The sequence below is a fragment of the Oncorhynchus mykiss genome, chromosome 25 (genome assembly GCF_013265735.2).
Source record: "Oncorhynchus mykiss isolate Arlee chromosome 25, USDA_OmykA_1.1, whole genome shotgun sequence".
Lineage (NCBI taxonomy): Eukaryota > Metazoa > Chordata > Actinopteri > Salmoniformes > Salmonidae > Oncorhynchus > Oncorhynchus mykiss.
The window spans coordinates 8214015-8232488 of record NC_048589.1 but is presented as its reverse complement, the minus strand read 5'-3'; the positions used below and the strand labels follow the sequence as shown (position 1 = coordinate 8232488).

At 42.0% G+C, this 18474-nt stretch overlaps 1 protein-coding gene across 2 annotated transcripts; it reads left to right on the top strand.

Moving 5' to 3' along the window:
* Positions 1-11617: 11617 nt before the first annotated feature.
* Positions 11618-18453, top strand: LOC110505301 (peptidase M20 domain-containing protein 2). 2 transcript variants are annotated; one of them, XM_021584448.2, is made up of 7 exons: positions 11618-12275; positions 12454-12602; positions 12711-12853; positions 16139-16293; positions 16398-16524; positions 16615-16722; positions 16948-18453. In XM_021584448.2, exons 1-7 carry the CDS (start codon positions 11841-11843, stop codon positions 17124-17126), a joined length of 1296 nt encoding a protein of 431 aa, XP_021440123.1. In that variant the 5' UTR covers positions 11618-11840; the 3' UTR covers positions 17127-18453. The 2 variants fall into 2 exon arrangements, with proteins under 2 accessions (XP_021440123.1, XP_021440124.1); XM_021584449.2 differs by having other exon boundaries at positions 11618-12318.
* The last annotated feature ends 21 nt before the right edge of the window (positions 18454-18474 follow it).

The following is an 18474-nucleotide window of genomic DNA, read 5'->3' as shown; positions in this document are numbered from 1 at the left end:
ACAAATGCAATTATCAATCCCCATTTGAAATTACATTTAGGGAGATTATGAGGAGGACTAATACAATTTTACCTCCATTGGAGGGCAAATCACCATAGCAACTTCACCAAGACTCTTTGACCATATTGTACCAGACACTCTGATACTCATTATGTCACATGTGTAAATCTTCCCAAGAGGCATACAGTATACAGTACAGAGCTATAGCAGTCATTGGCTGAGGTAGTATTTTCATACAGTACCATGGTAGATGTCAAGATGAGGGCAGAGCTTCTCCAGTGAAGGCCAATGCCACATGTCTTGTCAGGAGACGAAACTGATCTCCCATTGTCTTCTATCCAGCCCATACGTCTAAATGGTTTACCTTTTAACTACATTGAATCTCTCTCACTCCAACTTGTGTCCATGCCCAAGGTCAAGGGAGTTCATTGTTAGGTTTTGATTGATTAATGGCACTGTCAAACAAGGACACCTGTTCACACAGGAAGATCAGCATATTATACTTTTCATCAAGCCCGAATGTGAAATTGATGTCTCAATATATTGTTTAAACGTGACCTCTGGAGCACATGGTCATTATCAGCCTCCCTTCATTCTGTTTGAGGAAGCAGTGGTTTCAGAATGGGAACATTGATTATGTCATTGATGAATGAGCTTTAAATATATCCCTGATAGACAAGACTTGGTTCCGACTGGCTGGGACAAAGTCAGTGTAATGTCACAGGAGGTAGACATCGGGGATCTCTATCTATAATCATAGGATATTACAGTGTTTTGTCTTCTGCTTTTCATCTGATCTGTGTCATTATTTTCCATCCACTGTCCCTTTCTATTCTTTCAAAGAAGATAAATCCCTCTTCATCAACGGAGACTGTTTCATTTTCATTGTTTGATGCTTTAAGGACATTGCTTAATAGAAACGCAATCTTCCCATGTTTAGAATACTGATACAGGATGTTCTAAAGCTAACAAACATCTCTTGAGTATGGGTGCAGACTCTGCAGAGTGATATACCGTTTGGATTCAGTATTGACATTTAATTTGGGATGATGCCATTCCATCAACGATGTCATGCTCCGAAATAGTGTATTAGGAACCAATATTATCTGGTCATGTTGAACAGAACCATTATAGAAGGGGAAATAGTAGGTTCTTCTGATTAATTTGTGTCTGTACTATCATGGATGGCATTTTCTTTGGCAAACATCTCATCTACTAACATGTTTCTGATTGGAAATAGTACTGTTGATTATAGAAGGGGTGAAGTCTGCATTTTGCATTCCTTTAGTCAGAGCATGGAGTGAAGCCATCATTAAGCTTTTTCTTTTTTTTTAGAAATGACTGATTGCAGAAAGTGAAGATACTCTTTATCATTTCCTGTGAAATTATTTTCAGATTTTGTGATAGTATACATTTTATAATAGTAATCAAATCTGAGCTGATTGGATCTCCATACGGAAAAAAAATGAGTCTTTGTAAAGCAACCATGGCAGATATTTAGATTTTCCCAATTTCTCCTCCACCAATAATTCATGAACAATCCTGTGAGAACACTTGTATTACTGTAGAAACTGTCATGACAGGCCTAATGGAAAAAAAAACATTTGTCTGCTAACTTTGTCGACTAAATAAAATACGCTAGACAATATATTTTTGTGTCGATGAGATTAATTATGTGACAAATGTTGCTGGAAATGCATTTATGCACAATATTGATATAATAACCATCGCATCGAAATAAACTTGGGAGTCATGCGATGACATGTTGTGTGGCCCTCCCACTAAAATGTCTCGAAAGCAGGGTTGCCAGGTCAAACAAATTGATAGTCTAATGACCACTCAAAACCCGCCCAATAGTCCTGAAAACTAGCCCAAACCCCGGGGGTGCCTTATTGCTATTATAAACTGGTTACCAACGTAATTATAACAGTAAAAAGTAATGTCTTGTCATACCCGTGGTATATGGTCTGATATACCACAGCTTTCAGCCAATCAGCATTCAGGGCTCGAACCAGGTTGATAATTGTAAATAAATCCCCTTTGCGCATGTGAGTAACTATAGATAAACCCGACAGGAAAGTTTGAGGGATGAAAATTGGACAGAAAAACTTGAATCAACATAAAAACTAATGTTAGGCTATTTTCTGGCAATTGTGCTGTTATGTGCCAAATATTAAGATTACAAATGACCCATTTCAATAGTCATAGGCTGCAGACTCAAATCTAGGTTTTTGATTGTAATTCAAATTTGCCATGGTTTGCTTGGATAAAGGCAAGTATTCTATTGCCCCTGATAGGCCTACATCTAATTTCTGATGGTATACAGTAGCCTAGACAAGATGTAGGCAAGATGTAAACTGAACGATTTAGCAACTTGCTTATTTCAAATTATCAGATTAATTTATTCAACATGAATAGCGAGGCTATTAAGAGGTAAGAAGTGTTTCCCAATAGCCTGCTGGAATAGGCTACTGAGGATGGGGTCATAATTTGAATCACTGAATTAAATATAAAACATATGTATATGAACCGAATATGCTTGTCAGATTTTTTAGAATTTGTTTTACCTGTAGCCTAATCTCCTCTCGCTCACATGACTCAGCGAAGAGCTGTGCTGCTCTCTCACCCCCCCCCCCCCCCGGCTCTCCCCACCACTCACTCAGCAACAGCCTGCCTCACAGTCAGCAGCAGGTCACAGTTAAATATATTTTTAAAGGTGGCAGTGTGCACCATCACTCGCATGTTGATTGTCACCATCAGGACACTCAGGGTGAAATATCAAAACGAACTCTGAACCAATTATATTTATTTAGGGACAGGTCGATAAGCAAATATTTATGGATATTTAGCTAGCTAGCTTGCTGTTGCTAGCTAATTTGTCCTGGGATATAAATACAGGGTTGTTATTTTACCTGAAATGCACAAGGTCCTCTACTCCAACAATTAATCCACAGATATTACTAGAAACAAACTCAGTTTACCGTGTTCTCTCCTCCTTCAGACTTCTTAGGACTTTATATGGTGGTTGGCAACCAACTTTAAGGTGCATTACCCCTCCGACTGGACTGGAGTGTGGATCTCAGTTCATCTTTCAATCCCCCATGTGGGTATATGCTCCTAAAAACCATTGAGATGGGAGCAGCGGGACTTGCAGCGCGTCACACGTCATAAATAGAACCAAGTTCTATTTTAGCACCTGGTTACGTGCGCAAGCAGTGTGGGTGCAAAGATTGAAAAACGTGTTTACATTTATTTTGCAACAAATACATTTTCACCCGCGACATCATTTTCAAAGTAGCCCAATTTCACAGGAAAGCCGTGAACATGGCAACACTGCAGGAAAGCATGCAATTTATTAGTCTCCAGATTAAATCAATTATGATGAACTTCACAGGGTGGTGAAAGTGCAAGGTGATGAAATGATGCTACTTTCCAATAAATATTGAGTGTCTTATTCTGGTGACATGATCATCAATGCCTGTCTGCAGTTTGACAGTTAAGCAATAAGGCAGAGGGGTTGTGGTATATGGCCAATATACCATTGCTAAGGGCTGTTTTTATGCACCCATCACGGCTTGCCTGTACTCAGCCATTAGCCGTCGTATATTGGCCATATTCCACAACCCGAGATGCTTTATTTAAACTGGTTACCAATGTAATTAGAGCAGTAAAAATAACTGTTTTGTCATAGCCGTAGTATATCAGACCTTATACCATGGGTATCAGTGTCACGGTCGTCATAAGGAGGAGACCAAGGCGCAGCGTGAGATGCGTACATACTTCTTTAATTAAAGACAGAACACTGAACAAACTAACAAAAACATCAAAACGAACCGTGAACCTAATATGGCTAGTGCAGACAGGCAACTAAACATAGAATAACAACCCACAAAATACCCAAGGAATATGGCTACCTAAATATGGTCCCCAATCAGAGACAACGATAAACAGCTGCCTCTGATTGGTTCTCAATCTAGGCAACCATAGACATAAACACCTAGACTAGCAAAACCCCTAGACATACAAAAACTAAACAAACCACCCTTGTCACACCCTGACCTAACCAAAATAATAAAGAAAACAAATATAACGAGGTCAGGGCGTGACAGTACCTCCCCCCCAAAGGTGCGGACTCTTGGCCGCAAACCTAAACCTATATGGGAGGGTCTGGGTGGGCATCTAACCTCGGTGGCGGTTCTGGATGCCGCCCCCCTTCTTTACCCTGAGCTCTTGTAGCACTGACCCGTGGATCATCGCCGGAGGCTCCGGGCTGGGGACCCTCGCTGCGTGGCCCGTCGCTGGAGACCCCGGACTGTGGCCCATCGCTGGAGACCCCGGACTGTGGCCCGTCGCTGGAGACCCCGGACTGTGGCCCGTCGCTCTGGACTGGGTGCTGTCGCCGGACGCTCTGGACTGGGTGCTGTCGCCGGACGCTCTGGACTGGGTGCTGTCGCCGGACGCTCTGGACTGGGTGCTGTCGCCGGACGCTCTGGACTGGGTGCTGTCGCCGGACGCTCTGGACTGCCAAGGCGCACTGTTGGCCTGGTGCGTGGTGCCAGCATTGGTGGTCCGGGCTGGTGACACGCACCTCAGGGCGAATGCGGGGAGGAGGAACAGGACGTACCTGACTGTGGAGGCGCACTGGATGTCTGGAGTGTAGAGCTGTCACAACCCGTCCTGGCTGGATGTTTATTCTCGCCCTGCAAATGCTTGCACTGGCACAGGACACACTGGGCTGTGCAGACTCACCGGAGACACAGTACGCAGAGCCAGCGCAGGATATCCTAGTCCAAGGAGGTAGACTGGAGACCAGGAGCGCTGAGCCGGCACCCTCCTTCCTGGCTGGATGCCCATTCTAGCCCGGCCAATGCGAGGAGCTGGAATAGAGCGCACCGGGATAGAATAGCGTACTGGAGACACCGTGCGTTTCACTGCATAACACGATGCCTGACCAGTAACACGCTCCCCACAGTAAGCACATGGAGTTGGCACAGGTCTCCGACCTGACTCATGCAATCTCCTCGTGTGCCCCCCCCCAAACAAATCTTGGAGCTACCTCTCGGGCTTCCGTGCTAGCCATGTACCCTCATATCGTCGCCGTTCCTCCTGTGCTATCTCCTCCTGCTTCCATGGCAGGGTCTTGTCCCCTGCCATTACCTCCTCCCGGGTCCAAGATATCCACTCCTCTTTAGCACACTGCTTGGTCCTTTTATGGTAGGTTGTTCTGTCACGGTCATCGTAAGGAGGAGACCAAGGCGCAGCGTGATATGCGTACATACTTCTTTAATTAAATAATTAACACTGAACAAACTAACAAAAACAACAAACCGAACCATGCCGCTAATACGGCTAGTGCAGACAGGCAACTAAACATAGAACAGCAACCCACAAAGTACCCAAGGAATATGGCTACTTAAATATGGTCCCCAATCAGAGACAACGATAAACAGCTGCCTCTGATTGGTTCTCAATCTAGGCAACCATAGACATATAAACACCTAGACTAGCCATAGACATATAAACCCCTAGACGAGAAAAACCCCTAGACATACAAAACTCCTAGACAATCCAAAAACTAAACAAACCACCCATGTCACACCCTGACCTAACCAAAATAATAAAGAAAACAAAGATAACTAAGGTCAGGGCGTGACAATCAGCCAATCAGCATTCAGGGCTGGAACCACCCAGTTTCTAAATTACAATAATCTGGTCGCCACTAGTTACCACAACCACAACCACAACCACAAAGTCATAAACCTCTATCTATTTCTGCAACTTCTCTTCTTAAAATGTGATTTTAAACCTAACCCTAACCTTAACCCTGGCCTTTACTTAATTTCTAACCTTATGCATAACCCTAACCTTAAAATAAGACCAAAAAACAATGTATATTTTTTCAATAAATTTTTACTGTTGGCCAATTTGGACTTTGTGGCTGTGGTAACTAGTGGAAACCAATACATTTGTCCATAAAAATCTCATAATGTAGGCTGGCCTGCCTGCACTCTTATCTGCAAACTGTTGTCTAGAGCATATGTGTCAATACCAGAGTGGGCACACTTGCTATATCACGCTACATGTTTTTGTTGTTGTGAGAAAACCATCAGAGTTGAAAATGCAATGGATTCCCATTTAATTTGTATGTGCATTATGTCAACCTTTTACAGTATCTGCAACAAATCAATTTGATGGAAACACATCCCTGATGTGAAAATGCGCATATTGTTTTTATGTGGATTTGGACATGTTTGCATGAAAATCTGTTGCCAATTGGATGAAAACACAGCTACTAATACAAATAAGAGTTGAATATGAAATGTACTCACACCCTACTTATTATGTAAATATTATACTGTTGAAGGGCCAAATGTGACCTAATGGGTATGATGCATTGTGCATGAAACCATCCAAAATGTATGTGCATTTTGTGATGTGAATACTGATGTTTGGCTGATCAATACAGTCAAATCCATCAAGTAATTTAATCATGACTCTGGTTCAGTTGCTATTAATAATGAGTAGCTCCTTTTAATTTCCTATTCATGATATTATGGTATCATTCTTGTATGACTGTGTCCATGAGCAGAAGACAAACCATGTAGAGACAACATTATTCTTCAGTCAGAAAAAGAATTGCGTCATCACTAGAGGTTACAATTTAAGTGATCAAGCACATGACATTCATTAAATTTAATTCGTTCTGCAGGGGACATTTCAGTAGTATACATAGTAATTGAATCAAAGTAAATTATTTTTTAGGATACTCATACTTTTTCATACTATAGAAACATTACCTAACAACATTTATCACACTAACAGCCAGGGAATGCACAAAGTAAATGCATTAGTAAACACTTGCAATAAATCAAATCACACACTAACAAGTAACCATGTGGACATGGTCTCTAGTGTGTAACAACAATACACCCACTTCTATTTTCTAGGGACAACAGGTCATGATAAAACCCTTTCTTTAAAGAGCGAATATTAAGTATGTGCGTTATTCAAGGAGTGTGAATCCAAGGCAGCCGTGGCCAATCACATTAGCTCATGAACACCAAGGACAAAGAAAGATGCCCCAGAGTTCCCATAGGAGAGTTACCAATTACTCTAGCTCTCTGGCTGATGCGTTGGAGTGAGTGAGTGCGTGCCTGAAAGCGTAAGTGTGGGCATGTATGCACGTTTGTAACTGTGAAGTTAGAGATCCAACCAAAAATGAAAGAAAGAAGTTTGAAATCCCCAGATGGTCATATTTGATTTGTTTCTTTAAACCTTCTTAGATAACATTTTCGACATATAACTTGGACAAAAACAAAACCTAATGTTACCTCTGAGAGACCCTGTTTATGACTCACATCTACTTGTATCCTCCAAGTGGCTGTGACCAGTCCACACTGAGGTAGTGGATATGACCATTTGTGACTGCAGGTGTCCCAGAGAGAGAGAGTTCACCTGAGGACAATGACACTCCTATCTGATCCTCACCCTCCCCCCACACCTCACGCCTACTACGCTAAATCACAGCAGATCCATTTCATGGCAACAGCTTGACTTTTGAGCTACAGTTTCACCTTTTTTAATTGAACCACTGTGAGGAGGAATACACCAGCGTTCTTAGTATTCAGTGAGGCAACGCAGCATTTGTGATATCAATATGTTTTCATACTCGACAGGTGCACTCCAGTCCACAGGGGGCTGGTGAGGGGAGGACGGCTCTTCATAATGGCTGGAATGGAGTGAGTGGAACTGTAATAGCGTGTGTGTAGGTGGCAGGGAAGTCAGTCGCAGGAGAATCGAACTTGGTATAAATGGAGTCGTTTAATAGACTTAACAAAACTCCAGAACCAAAATTACAAGATAAATAAAAGTGGGTACAAGAACCCGTCGCGCACCAATACATAATACACAAACATACAAACAAACAATCTCCGACAAGGAGATGGGAAACAGAGGGTTAAATACACAACATCTAATTGATGGGATTGGAACCAGGTGTGAAGGAAGACGAGACAAAACCAATGGAAAAATAAAAATGGATCAGTGATGGCTAGAAGATCGGTGACGTCGACCGCCGAACACCGCCCGAACAAGGAGAGGGACCGACTTTGGCGGAAGTCGTGACAGGAACGGTATCGAACACATGGAAACCATGTTTTTGATGTGTTTGATACTATAATCCATTAGCTCCGTCCCAGCCATTACTATGAACCCATCCTCCTCAATTAAGGTGACACCAGCCACCTGTGCTCAAGTCTCTCATCACCAGACCATGTTTTATTTATACCGCTTTTCAAAGACCTATAACCCATCATCTCAACAATGAATGCACCAGAGGAACCATGTCATGATGAATCTATCTGTGAGGTCAAATGGACTATCTTCCTTAGTGATAAGTCAACTGCTGTAATTCAAAGGTCATGGCAAAGAACATGTTAAACTGGTGAACTAAATCAATAATAAAGATATGTGGCATCATTATGATGAAAATAGCAGTGGAAGGATGCACAGATACGAGAGAAATTAATCACGGACCCAAAATAAAAAGCTAATCTTCAAAATATTAATAGATCCAAATATCTTTGTCCTTACCAAGTGGGAAATATCCAACAAAGATCTTTCCATTGGGGAATGCACTGCGGTTGTAGCTTCTGTAGCTTTCATGTCTCTGTAATTACACATGCAGGGTTCAGTGTTTGAACTTTCAAGCCAGTTGAAGACATTCTAGTTGTAATAAGCTCTTACTGAGAGGAGGTATTGTAGGTCCTCTACCAAAATGTAAAATGTTTGTAAAGCCACGGTTGAACTCTGTGAACGCTCCACCAACACGGACTTATTTTAAAAAATGGTTTACCTGCTGGATTATTGTCGTCTGTATGTATTAGTTTACACTTTGTCGCTTAGTATTGGGGACTATAGGTTTGATACAGACAGACACACAGACCAGTTCCAACCTTAGTAGCATTGGATGCATCTGTTTGAGAAATGTCTGATGTCCTAATGTCTAATGATTATTTTTCTCCTCATGACCAGGATGTAGTTGTCTCTGCACTGCACTCAGACGGTATACTACAGTGCCGTTTTAGCCTCTCAACAGACTTAAGCACAGCATGCGGTCAACCTTCTGTGGACAGAAAAACCATGAGACTGTGCTAACCTTTGATTCTCTAGACCTCTCCACCCACCCTGCTGATAGGCTATTCTGCGGTAGGAGGAACAGCTCACTCGCAACAAAGGCTGACATTATTCAGACTGGCAGCAGCCTTTTCTGTGGTGTCACAAAGGAACTATAAGCTCCTCCAGTGGAATATTGGGGAGTAGCTGGGCAGTGGTGTGGGCTCTCTGTGTGAATCTTGAGAATCACAATCCACTGACTGACAGAACTGAAGTAGGCAGAAGAATAGGACCCCCGTGCATAATTTATCTAAGGAGAGAAATGCATTACAACATTGTTTTGTATTACAATGCTGGGGAAGAGTTTTGGAGGGAATATTTGTGTTTTAGCAAGCATTTATATACTGTATTATGTTTTACCTAATAGACAAAAAAGTACCTGGACAATATTTTGTGACAGTTTTTGTCATTCGGTCTTCACAAAACCAGGACCATCACTGAGAGAATCCCACCCAACCTCCTCCTAGACCTACAGGAAGAAAAACCAATTGTATCGAAGGTGTCTACCACAGCAGGAGTGCTGTGATTGTGTGTGCAGTGTGACATAAATGGCAAGAAGGGCTGTCAAGCAGCATGCGAACAGACACCCTCAAGAGGCCCTGCGGCCTCTCCTCCAATTAACAGAGCTCTTGGCCTGAGGAGCAGTGCATGCTGGGGTGTGCTTTTTTTTTCGATAGTGGTATTGAGATCCCATCTTTCCAGAAATAATGACAGAATGACAGTTCACCTCAGTCGACTGAAACCTCATGTTTTAAAACCGTCTGATCAGTACTGTCTGAGTGTGTCTCTGAGGACATCACTGTTTGTGATGAGAGTCAATGACACAAACACACACACACACACACACACACACACACACACACACACACACACACACACACACACACAACAGAGGTAGCACACAACACACGCGACGCAGTAAACACAGGTCTTTGTTATCCAATCACTGATTTCATTGAAATGAGGAGCACATTTATTCTGCCTAGCAACACACTATTCCCTAAGGAATTCCTGTTGTTGTGATGCCTGTATGTGCACATTACATCACTCTACTTTGGATTGATGCCAATTCGCTGACGGATTGCACTGATCAAGTCATCACGTCAAGGGTTTACTTGAAATATTGAACATAGGAAATGTCTCTATGTTGCCGCAAGAGAGAACTTTATGGATTTGGCAAGGATTTTATTTGGCCCATCATTCAGATTGGCATTCCTGGCACATTTATTTCATATGAAGACACGAGTTGAAATGTGTTCTACACTATTGAGCTGATATCGTACCGTCTGTTTTAGTAGTGCAATAACATAGATATTATGTTTTTATCCACCACTGAGAAACCGAGGGAAAGCTGACGGAAATGGTTTGGCATGGAACAGTCTTGATCCTCTCAGGGTAGATATTAAAGGGTAGGAAGCACTACTAGGTAATCAGGTGGAATTAAACAGCGGTCCACAAACTAAATCAGTGATTAAGAAAATAGGAAAGCAAAATGGTTATTTCCCTCATGTCAGTTAATTGACAGACAATAGAGAGTGACACCGATGGTGTGTAAAGTAAACTGAGTGACAGGCCCTGTCAGAGAGGGGTACTGGTGACAGCGTGCGCTGCACTGTCCAACAACATCTCCTCCTGTGGCTGACAAAGACCCCAATTAACCCCCCAACTCCTACACGGCAGCCCCTCTATACACACGCGCGCATGAAGAGTGCGCACACACATACACACAGCGCATGCACACAATTGCTCTCTCTAACACACACACACACACACACAGACGCACACACACTTGAGTCCTCTATCGTAGCGTGACAGCCATATGGCCTTGTCTTTATTCATTTGGCAGTAATTGAGCTCGCTCCGCTGGGTCAGACCTTGCTCGCAGTTGTGTAGCCCCATCCCAAGGTACTTCCTTGTTTCCTGCATGAGTGTTTTATTATTCAAGTGACCATGAAAAAAGTATCTTGACATTCGAAAAAGGAGGGGTGAATCATTTATTCCTTCTACGCTTTTATTTCACACTAATACTGTCCGTTTGGATTTCATTATTAATTCAAGGTGAGAGACAAATGTTGTATTCAATACAGTGTAGTGTCTTTTTCACAAAATGGATTCTGAAATAATTGCTGCTAAACCCTCATTCTGTCAAATAATAGGATTTTAAGTGCTGTAGGCAGTGATATATAATACAGTAATAACAACCATGAAGCGTGTTGCTTGCATCGGCACAAACATATTACTTTGGGTCCCTCTAGTGTAGTAAGAGTGAAAAACAACCTCTTCATATTAATTGAAATGCAGGAGGTTGATGGACTTCACTCGATTCGCTTCTCGTTTAGCCTACATATGTGAGATTGCAAAAAGGACACCATTCAAAACAGTCTCAGCCTTGCTTATGACCATCTATAGATTAAAACAAATGCTTTTCAGGCCTATTTAAATTTCAGGCCTAGTTAATTTCAGAATGGTTTAAATTATAGCCCCATAATAACTACAGCCTTCCTCAGATACCTCACATTGAATAAGTGCACATTCTTACTCCAGACAGTAGATGGCAACCTCTGCCTATCTGAAAATCATCTGCCACAGAGAAATAAAAAACATAAACAACTTTTACTGCGCAAGACTATTACGAGTTTGCTGGACTGCAAAAAAAAAAAAAGATTATGGCACTAGGCTCTCAATCGCATGAAAATCGAATGCAGTTGAAACACAATATTGGAACCTGCATAGACACAATTCAAGACAAACTGTTCATTCTAAGCCAAGACATATGGAGGTGTCCAGAGCTTGCATATGGGGAGAAACAGTCGCACGACAGGCTCGTTCGTTTTCTCTCTGATGATAACTTATGGGAGGTTGAAAGTCACTACAAACTGCCTACCGCAGTTAGGGCGACATGGGGCCCATTTGGTGGCAAAGATGGCGACAGAGTTTTGAATGTGGGATTCCTATGCGAGTACGACGCGTTGCCAGGTATTGGCCATGCATGTGGACACAACCTCATAGCAGAAGTCGGTGTGGCTGCTGCACTAGGGCTGACGGGTGCATTAGGATTAGTAAGAGAACCAACAGACTGTCTGACTCCTCTCCGTGTAAAGGTACATTTTTCCAGCAGCGAGTGCATATATTGTGGCATTAAAGGTGTGTCCATTTGTCCACTTACTAATTTATTGTGCATGGATAAAATGTCACCATCTGCCATTTGAATAAATTATCGATTGACCTACTGATTGATTACATTGCCTCAGTAAACACAGCCATGTGTCATTGCCATAGGTGACAGTTCTTGGGACCCCAGCAGAAGAGGATGGAGGAGGGAAGGTTGACCTCATCCTGGCTGGGGCATTTGAAGACATGGATGTTGTCTTCATGGCTCACCCCGCTCAGCAGGATGTTGCCTTCCTACCCTGTGTATCCATCACAGAGTGAGATTCTGTTTCTGCCGTCTGTATCCGGTTCCAGTTTTACAACATTTTAACTGACTGTTATATATGCTTCCATTTTGGGTTCCATCTCTGTTAATCTATTCTCAGTGTGACAGTGAAGTACCATGGGAAGGCGTCTCATGCTGCAGCGTACCCCTGGGAGGGGGTCAATGCCCTGGATGCAGCAGTGCTGGCGTACAACAGCCTGTCAGTTCTGAGGCAGCAGCTGAAGCCAGACTGGAGACTCCATGGTAAGTGACGAATGAGAGAGGCTCCTACTGTCATGTGCCTGCATGCAGAGGCGCCAACTTTCACTGGGGACGGGAGGTGTACAGTTGAAGTCAGAAGTTTACATACACTCAGGTTGACCACTCTGCAAATTTCTTGTTAACAAACTATAGTTTTGGCAAGTCGGTTAGGACATCTACTTTGTGCAGTGATTTTTCCAACAATTGTTTTCAGACAGATTATTTCACCTATAATTCACTGTATCACAATTCCAGTGGGTCATAAGTTTACATACACTAAGTTGACTGTGCCTTTAACAGCTTGGAAAATTCCAGAAAATGATGTCATGGCTTTAGAGGCTTCTGATAGGCGAATTAACATAATTTGATCCTGTGGATGTATTTCATGGCCTACCTTCAAACTCAGTGCCTCTTTGCTTGACATCATGGGAAAATCAAAAGAAATCAACCAAGACCTAAATGTCTACAATGTTTTATTTTTTTACCTCCACAAGTCTGGTCAATCCTTGGGAGCAGTTTAAAAACACCTGAAGGTACCACGTTCATCTGTACAAACAATAGTACACAAGTATAAACACCATGGGACCACGCAGCCGTCATACCGCTCAGGAAGGAGACGCGTTCTGTCTCCTGGAGATGAACGTACTTAGGGGCAAATCAATCACAGAACAACTGCAAAGGACCTTGTGGAGATGCTGGAGGAAACAGATACAAAAGTATCTATATCCACAGTAAAACGAGTCCTATATCGACATAACCAGAAAGGCCGCTCAGCAAGGAAGAAGCCACTGCTCCAAAACCGCCATAAAAAAGCCAGACTACGGTTTGCAACTGCACATGGGGACAAAGATTGTACTTTGTGGAGAAATGTCCTCTGGTCTGATGAAACAAAAATAGAACGGTTTGGCCATAATGACCATTGTTATGTTTGGAGGAAAAAGGGTGAGGCTTGCAAGCCAAAGAGCACCATCCTAACCGTGAAGCACGGGGGTGGCAGCATCATGTTGTGGGGATGCTTTGCTGCAGGAGGGACTGGTGCACTTCACAAAATAGATGGCATCATGAGGAAAGGAAAATTCTGTGGATATATTGAAGCAACATCTCAAGACATCAGTCAGGAAGTTAAAGCTTGGTCGCAAATGGGTCTTCCAAATGGACAATGACCCCAAGCATACTTCCATAGTTGTGGCAAAATGGCTTAAGGACAACAAAGTCAAGGTATTGGAGTGGCCATCACAAAGCCCTGACCTCAATCCTATAGAACACTTGTGGGCAGAACTGAAAAAAGCGTGTGCGATCAACGAGGGCCTACAAAATCTTACTCAGTTACACCAGCTCTGTCAGGAGGAATGGGCCAAAATTCACCCAACTTATTGTGGGAAGCTTGTTTTGGCTACCCAACACGTTTGACCCAAGTTAAACAATTTAAAGGCAATGCTACCAAATACTAATTGAGTGTATGTAAACTTCTGACCCAGTGGGAATGTGATGAAATAAATAAAAGCTGAAATTAATCATTCTCTCTACTATTATTCTGACATTTCACATTCTTAAAATAAAGTGGTGATCCTAACTGACCTAAGACAGGGAATTTTTACTAAGATTAAATGTCAGGAATTGTGAAAACTGAGTTTAAATGTATTTGGCTAAGGTGTATGTAAACTTCCAACTTCAACTGTGATATATATATACAGTGCCTTGTGAAAGTATTCGGCCCCCTAGAACTTTGCGACCTTTTGCCACATTTCAGGCTTCAAACATAAAGATATAAAACTGTATTTTTTTGTGAAGAATCAACAACAAGTGGGACACAATCATGAAGTGGAACGACATTTATTGGATATTTCAAACTTTTTTAACAAATCAAAAACTGAAAAATTGGGTGTGCAAAATTATTCAGCCCCTTTACTTTCAGTGCAGCAAACTCTCTCCAGAAGTTCAGTGAGGATCTCTGAATGATCCAATGTTGACCTAAATGACTAATGATGATAAATACAATCCACCTGTGTGTAATCAAGTCTCCGTATAAATGCACCTGCACTGTGATAGTCTCAGAGGTCCGTTAAAGCGCAGAGAGCATCATGAAGAACAAGGAACACACCAGGCAGGTCCGAGATACTGTTGTGAAGAAGTTTAAAGCCGGATTTGGATACAAAAATATTTCCCAAGCTTTAAACATCCCAAGGAGCACTGTGCAAGCGATAATATTGAAATGGAAGGAGTATCAGACCACTGCAAATCTACCAAGACCTGGCCGTCCCTCTAAACTTTCAGCTCATACAAGGAGAAGACTGATCAGAGATGCAGCCAAGAGGCCCATGATCACTCTGGATGAACTGCAGAGATCTACAGCTGAGGTGGGAGACTCTGTCCATAGGACAACAATCATCAATTGTATATTGCACAAATCTGGCCTTTATGGAAGAGTGGCAAGAAGAAAGCCATTTCTTAAAGATATCCATAAAAAGTGTCGTTTAAAGTTTGCCACAAGCCACCTGGGAGACACACCAAACATGTGGGAGAAGGTGCTCTGGTCAGATGAAACCAAAATTGAACTTTTTGGCAACAATGCAAAACGTTATGTTTGGCGTAAAAGCAACACAGCTGAACACACCATCCCCACTGTCAAACATGGTGGTGGCAGCATCATGGTTTGGGCCTGCTTTTCTTCAGCAGGGACAGGGAAGATGGTTAAAATTGATGGAAAGATGGATGGAGCCAAATACAGGACCATTCTGCAAAAGACCTGAGACTGGGACAGAGATTTGTCGTCCAACAAGACAATGATCCAAAACATAAAGCAAAATCTACAATGGAATGGTTCAAAAATAAACATATCCAGGTGTTAAAATGGAAATATCCAATAAATGTCGTTCCACTTCATGATTGTGTCCCACTTGTTGTTGATTCTTCACAAAAAAATACAGTTTTATATCTTTATGTTTGAAGCCTGAAATGTGGTAAAAGGTCGCAAAGTTCAAGGGGGCCGAATACTTTCGCAAGGCACTGTATATAATGTCCCCAACCCCCACCCCACACTTCTAAAACCAAAGTTGTGCCCCTGCCTGCATGTGTGGGCATAACCATTGAAAGTAAAGTGATATTTTGGTATTCACCTGTTGCGCCTGTGCAGTAATGTATCAAGTCTTTGTGTACACCATTGATGGCTTCATACTGTAACAGCTGTTGAGCAAACCACCATACCTGGCTGATCCACAGTCTCTGTGTACACCTCTTCCTTATCGGACATAAAGGTTCAATTGGTTTCTTCTTTGTCTTCTTCAACAGGCATCATCAAACATGGTGGAGTGAAGCCTAACATCATCCCAGCCTACACCGAGCTGGAGTATTACTTGCGCACTCCACTGGTCACGGACCTGTCTGACCTCAAAGCCAAGGCAGAGGCCTGCTTCAGGTCAGCTGCCATGGCAACTGGTTGTCAAGTAAGCATGCTCAAAATAGCATTTTCTTCCGTTGTCCCTTGTTTACCATCAAGGTTGAGGGAAAATATGTTGGTGGTTAAGTCGTGTAAGTTTATTTCCCATAGGTGGAGATAACTTATCCAAACCACACATATTCCAACATCCTTCCCAACACCACCCTTGCACAGCTCTACGAAGAGAATGGTAGAGCCTTGGGGATTGAGTTTGTGGAAGTGCAGAACAATTTCTCAGGTAGCAAAAATGAAATAATAATAATTGTAGAGGGAGTAATATTACTGGAGATGAGCACTTGTCTTCATAGTCTTGTCTATGTCTTGGCAGGTTCCACTGACTTTGGCAACGTGTCATTTGTCGTCCCTGGGATACACCCTTTCTTTTACATTGGCACCGATGCACTGAACCACACTGAGGAGTACACCGCAGCTGCAGGTAGGATCCAGTAATAAAAAGAGATGGGTACTGCTCAACTTGATTTCAGCCTATTTTAAGCTCTATAAAATGGATACAAAATGGACCCTGGTACAGACTGATTTTCTGACCATTATGACATTATTCACATCAGTGGAGGCTGTTGAGGGGAGGATGGCTTATAAGCCATCCTCCCCTCAGCAGCCTCCACTGATTCACATATGCCTATTCCATTGAACGGTCCAGGTGCAGAAAAGGCCCAGTTTTACACACTCCGGACGGCCAAGGCCCTGGCCATGACAGCTGTGGATGTGCTGTGCTGCCCTGAGCTGTTTCACAAGATGAGGGTGGAATTCTCTGAGGCCAAACTGAAGCAGGAGCAAGGACCGAAAGACAAGGACACTACTGGCTCCACACATTCATGAAAAAAAAAACATTGATGACCTCGTGATTAACAGGAAGTATTGATTCAAACTACCTCTAGTCTGCAATCAGTGCCAAGTTGCTCATGATTTTCGAAGAATGGTAATCATTGTTATCAATGAAGCAATTCTAATACACCATAAAGCAAAGTTTCTAATGAGACGCTGCAGCATTGCAATTACTGTAATATGTCAATTTCCATGTCTTTAGGCTAGTTCAAAACATGTTCTTCCATTTCAGATGCAATGACTTCCTCTTTCTCAGAAAACAGCACATTTATTAAATATGTTTAACAATGATCACAACATAGCTGTTACATAGGTGTGTTGAGTGATTTATGCTCATATTGATTATAAAAAATAAGGGGGTATTTGGAGACACAATCTCTCCTAGTAAGACAATAATATATCCATCCTGTAGCTATATATGAGGTTATCTACGAGGTTATTTATTCAAACGGATTCAAAGGGGAATGAACTCTAAAACCCGAAACAACTAATACAGTGAATCTCACATAATAATATACACGAAGAGACATTAACTTCAAAAGTCTCAAAATAGTGGAAAAGAAAACAGCCTAAAGTGATTTGTACATTTTGGCTTCAAATAACCTAACCGGTTTGTTTCTTATCTATTCGTGTCACATGTAGTTGTGCTATTGCTGTGAAAATTAGCACAAAGGTCAAATGGTTGCTTATTACCAACAAACTAGTGTTTAAGATCAGAAGCAACGATACATAACATCCAAACAGTGTGTTCATATTTTAGAACTGCAAATACGAAAAATGTAAAGATATCACCTGAAATTCAGGCTTTAGAGTTTAAAGGGATAGCACTCTCCGGGGCACTGTCTAGTCATAGTCATGCTAAGTCACTAATATATACACTTCATGTCAAGGCCCTTCACCCGGTGGGCAAGCATTCAGATCTAAAACCTATCAATGTTGTTTTTCAGTTGCTTAGTTGTCCATTGGTCACAATCAATCAATATGACACAATCCCAAAAAGTTTGAATTAATGGTGACCACAATAAAAAAAAAAACATCTCAATGTCAAATATATAATCAACAAGGGGCTATACGTTCTATGGAAAATAATTCACATGTGCAAACAACATTGTATTTCAAAATTTGACACTCCCAAAACATTGCAATCAAAAATAGTTTTTCAACCCCGATGCACCAGTTATCAATATTAATTAGTCTGATGTTTGAGAAACCATATTGTAACTGAACATTTTCAGTGGATGTTTAAATAAAAATACTGCACCCAATTTTGTAATGCTTGACCCGGTGGCTCAGTGGAAATGACAATAAACCCTTATAACTGTTTTCTTGAATACACATGGAA

Excerpts from the sequence above, each read along its gene's own strand:
- LOC110505301 (XM_021584448.2), top strand. The coding sequence starts at position 11,841 with ATGGCACTAGGCTCTCAATCGCATGAAAATCGAATGCAGTTGAAACAC. Across the intron at positions 12,276-12,453 it reads TGACTCCTCTCCGTGTAAAG|GTGACAGTTCTTGGGACCCC; the intron begins GTACATTTTTCC and ends TCATTGCCATAG. Across the intron at positions 16,294-16,397 it reads CCATGGCAACTGGTTGTCAA|GTGGAGATAACTTATCCAAA; the intron begins GTAAGCATGCTC and ends TATTTCCCATAG.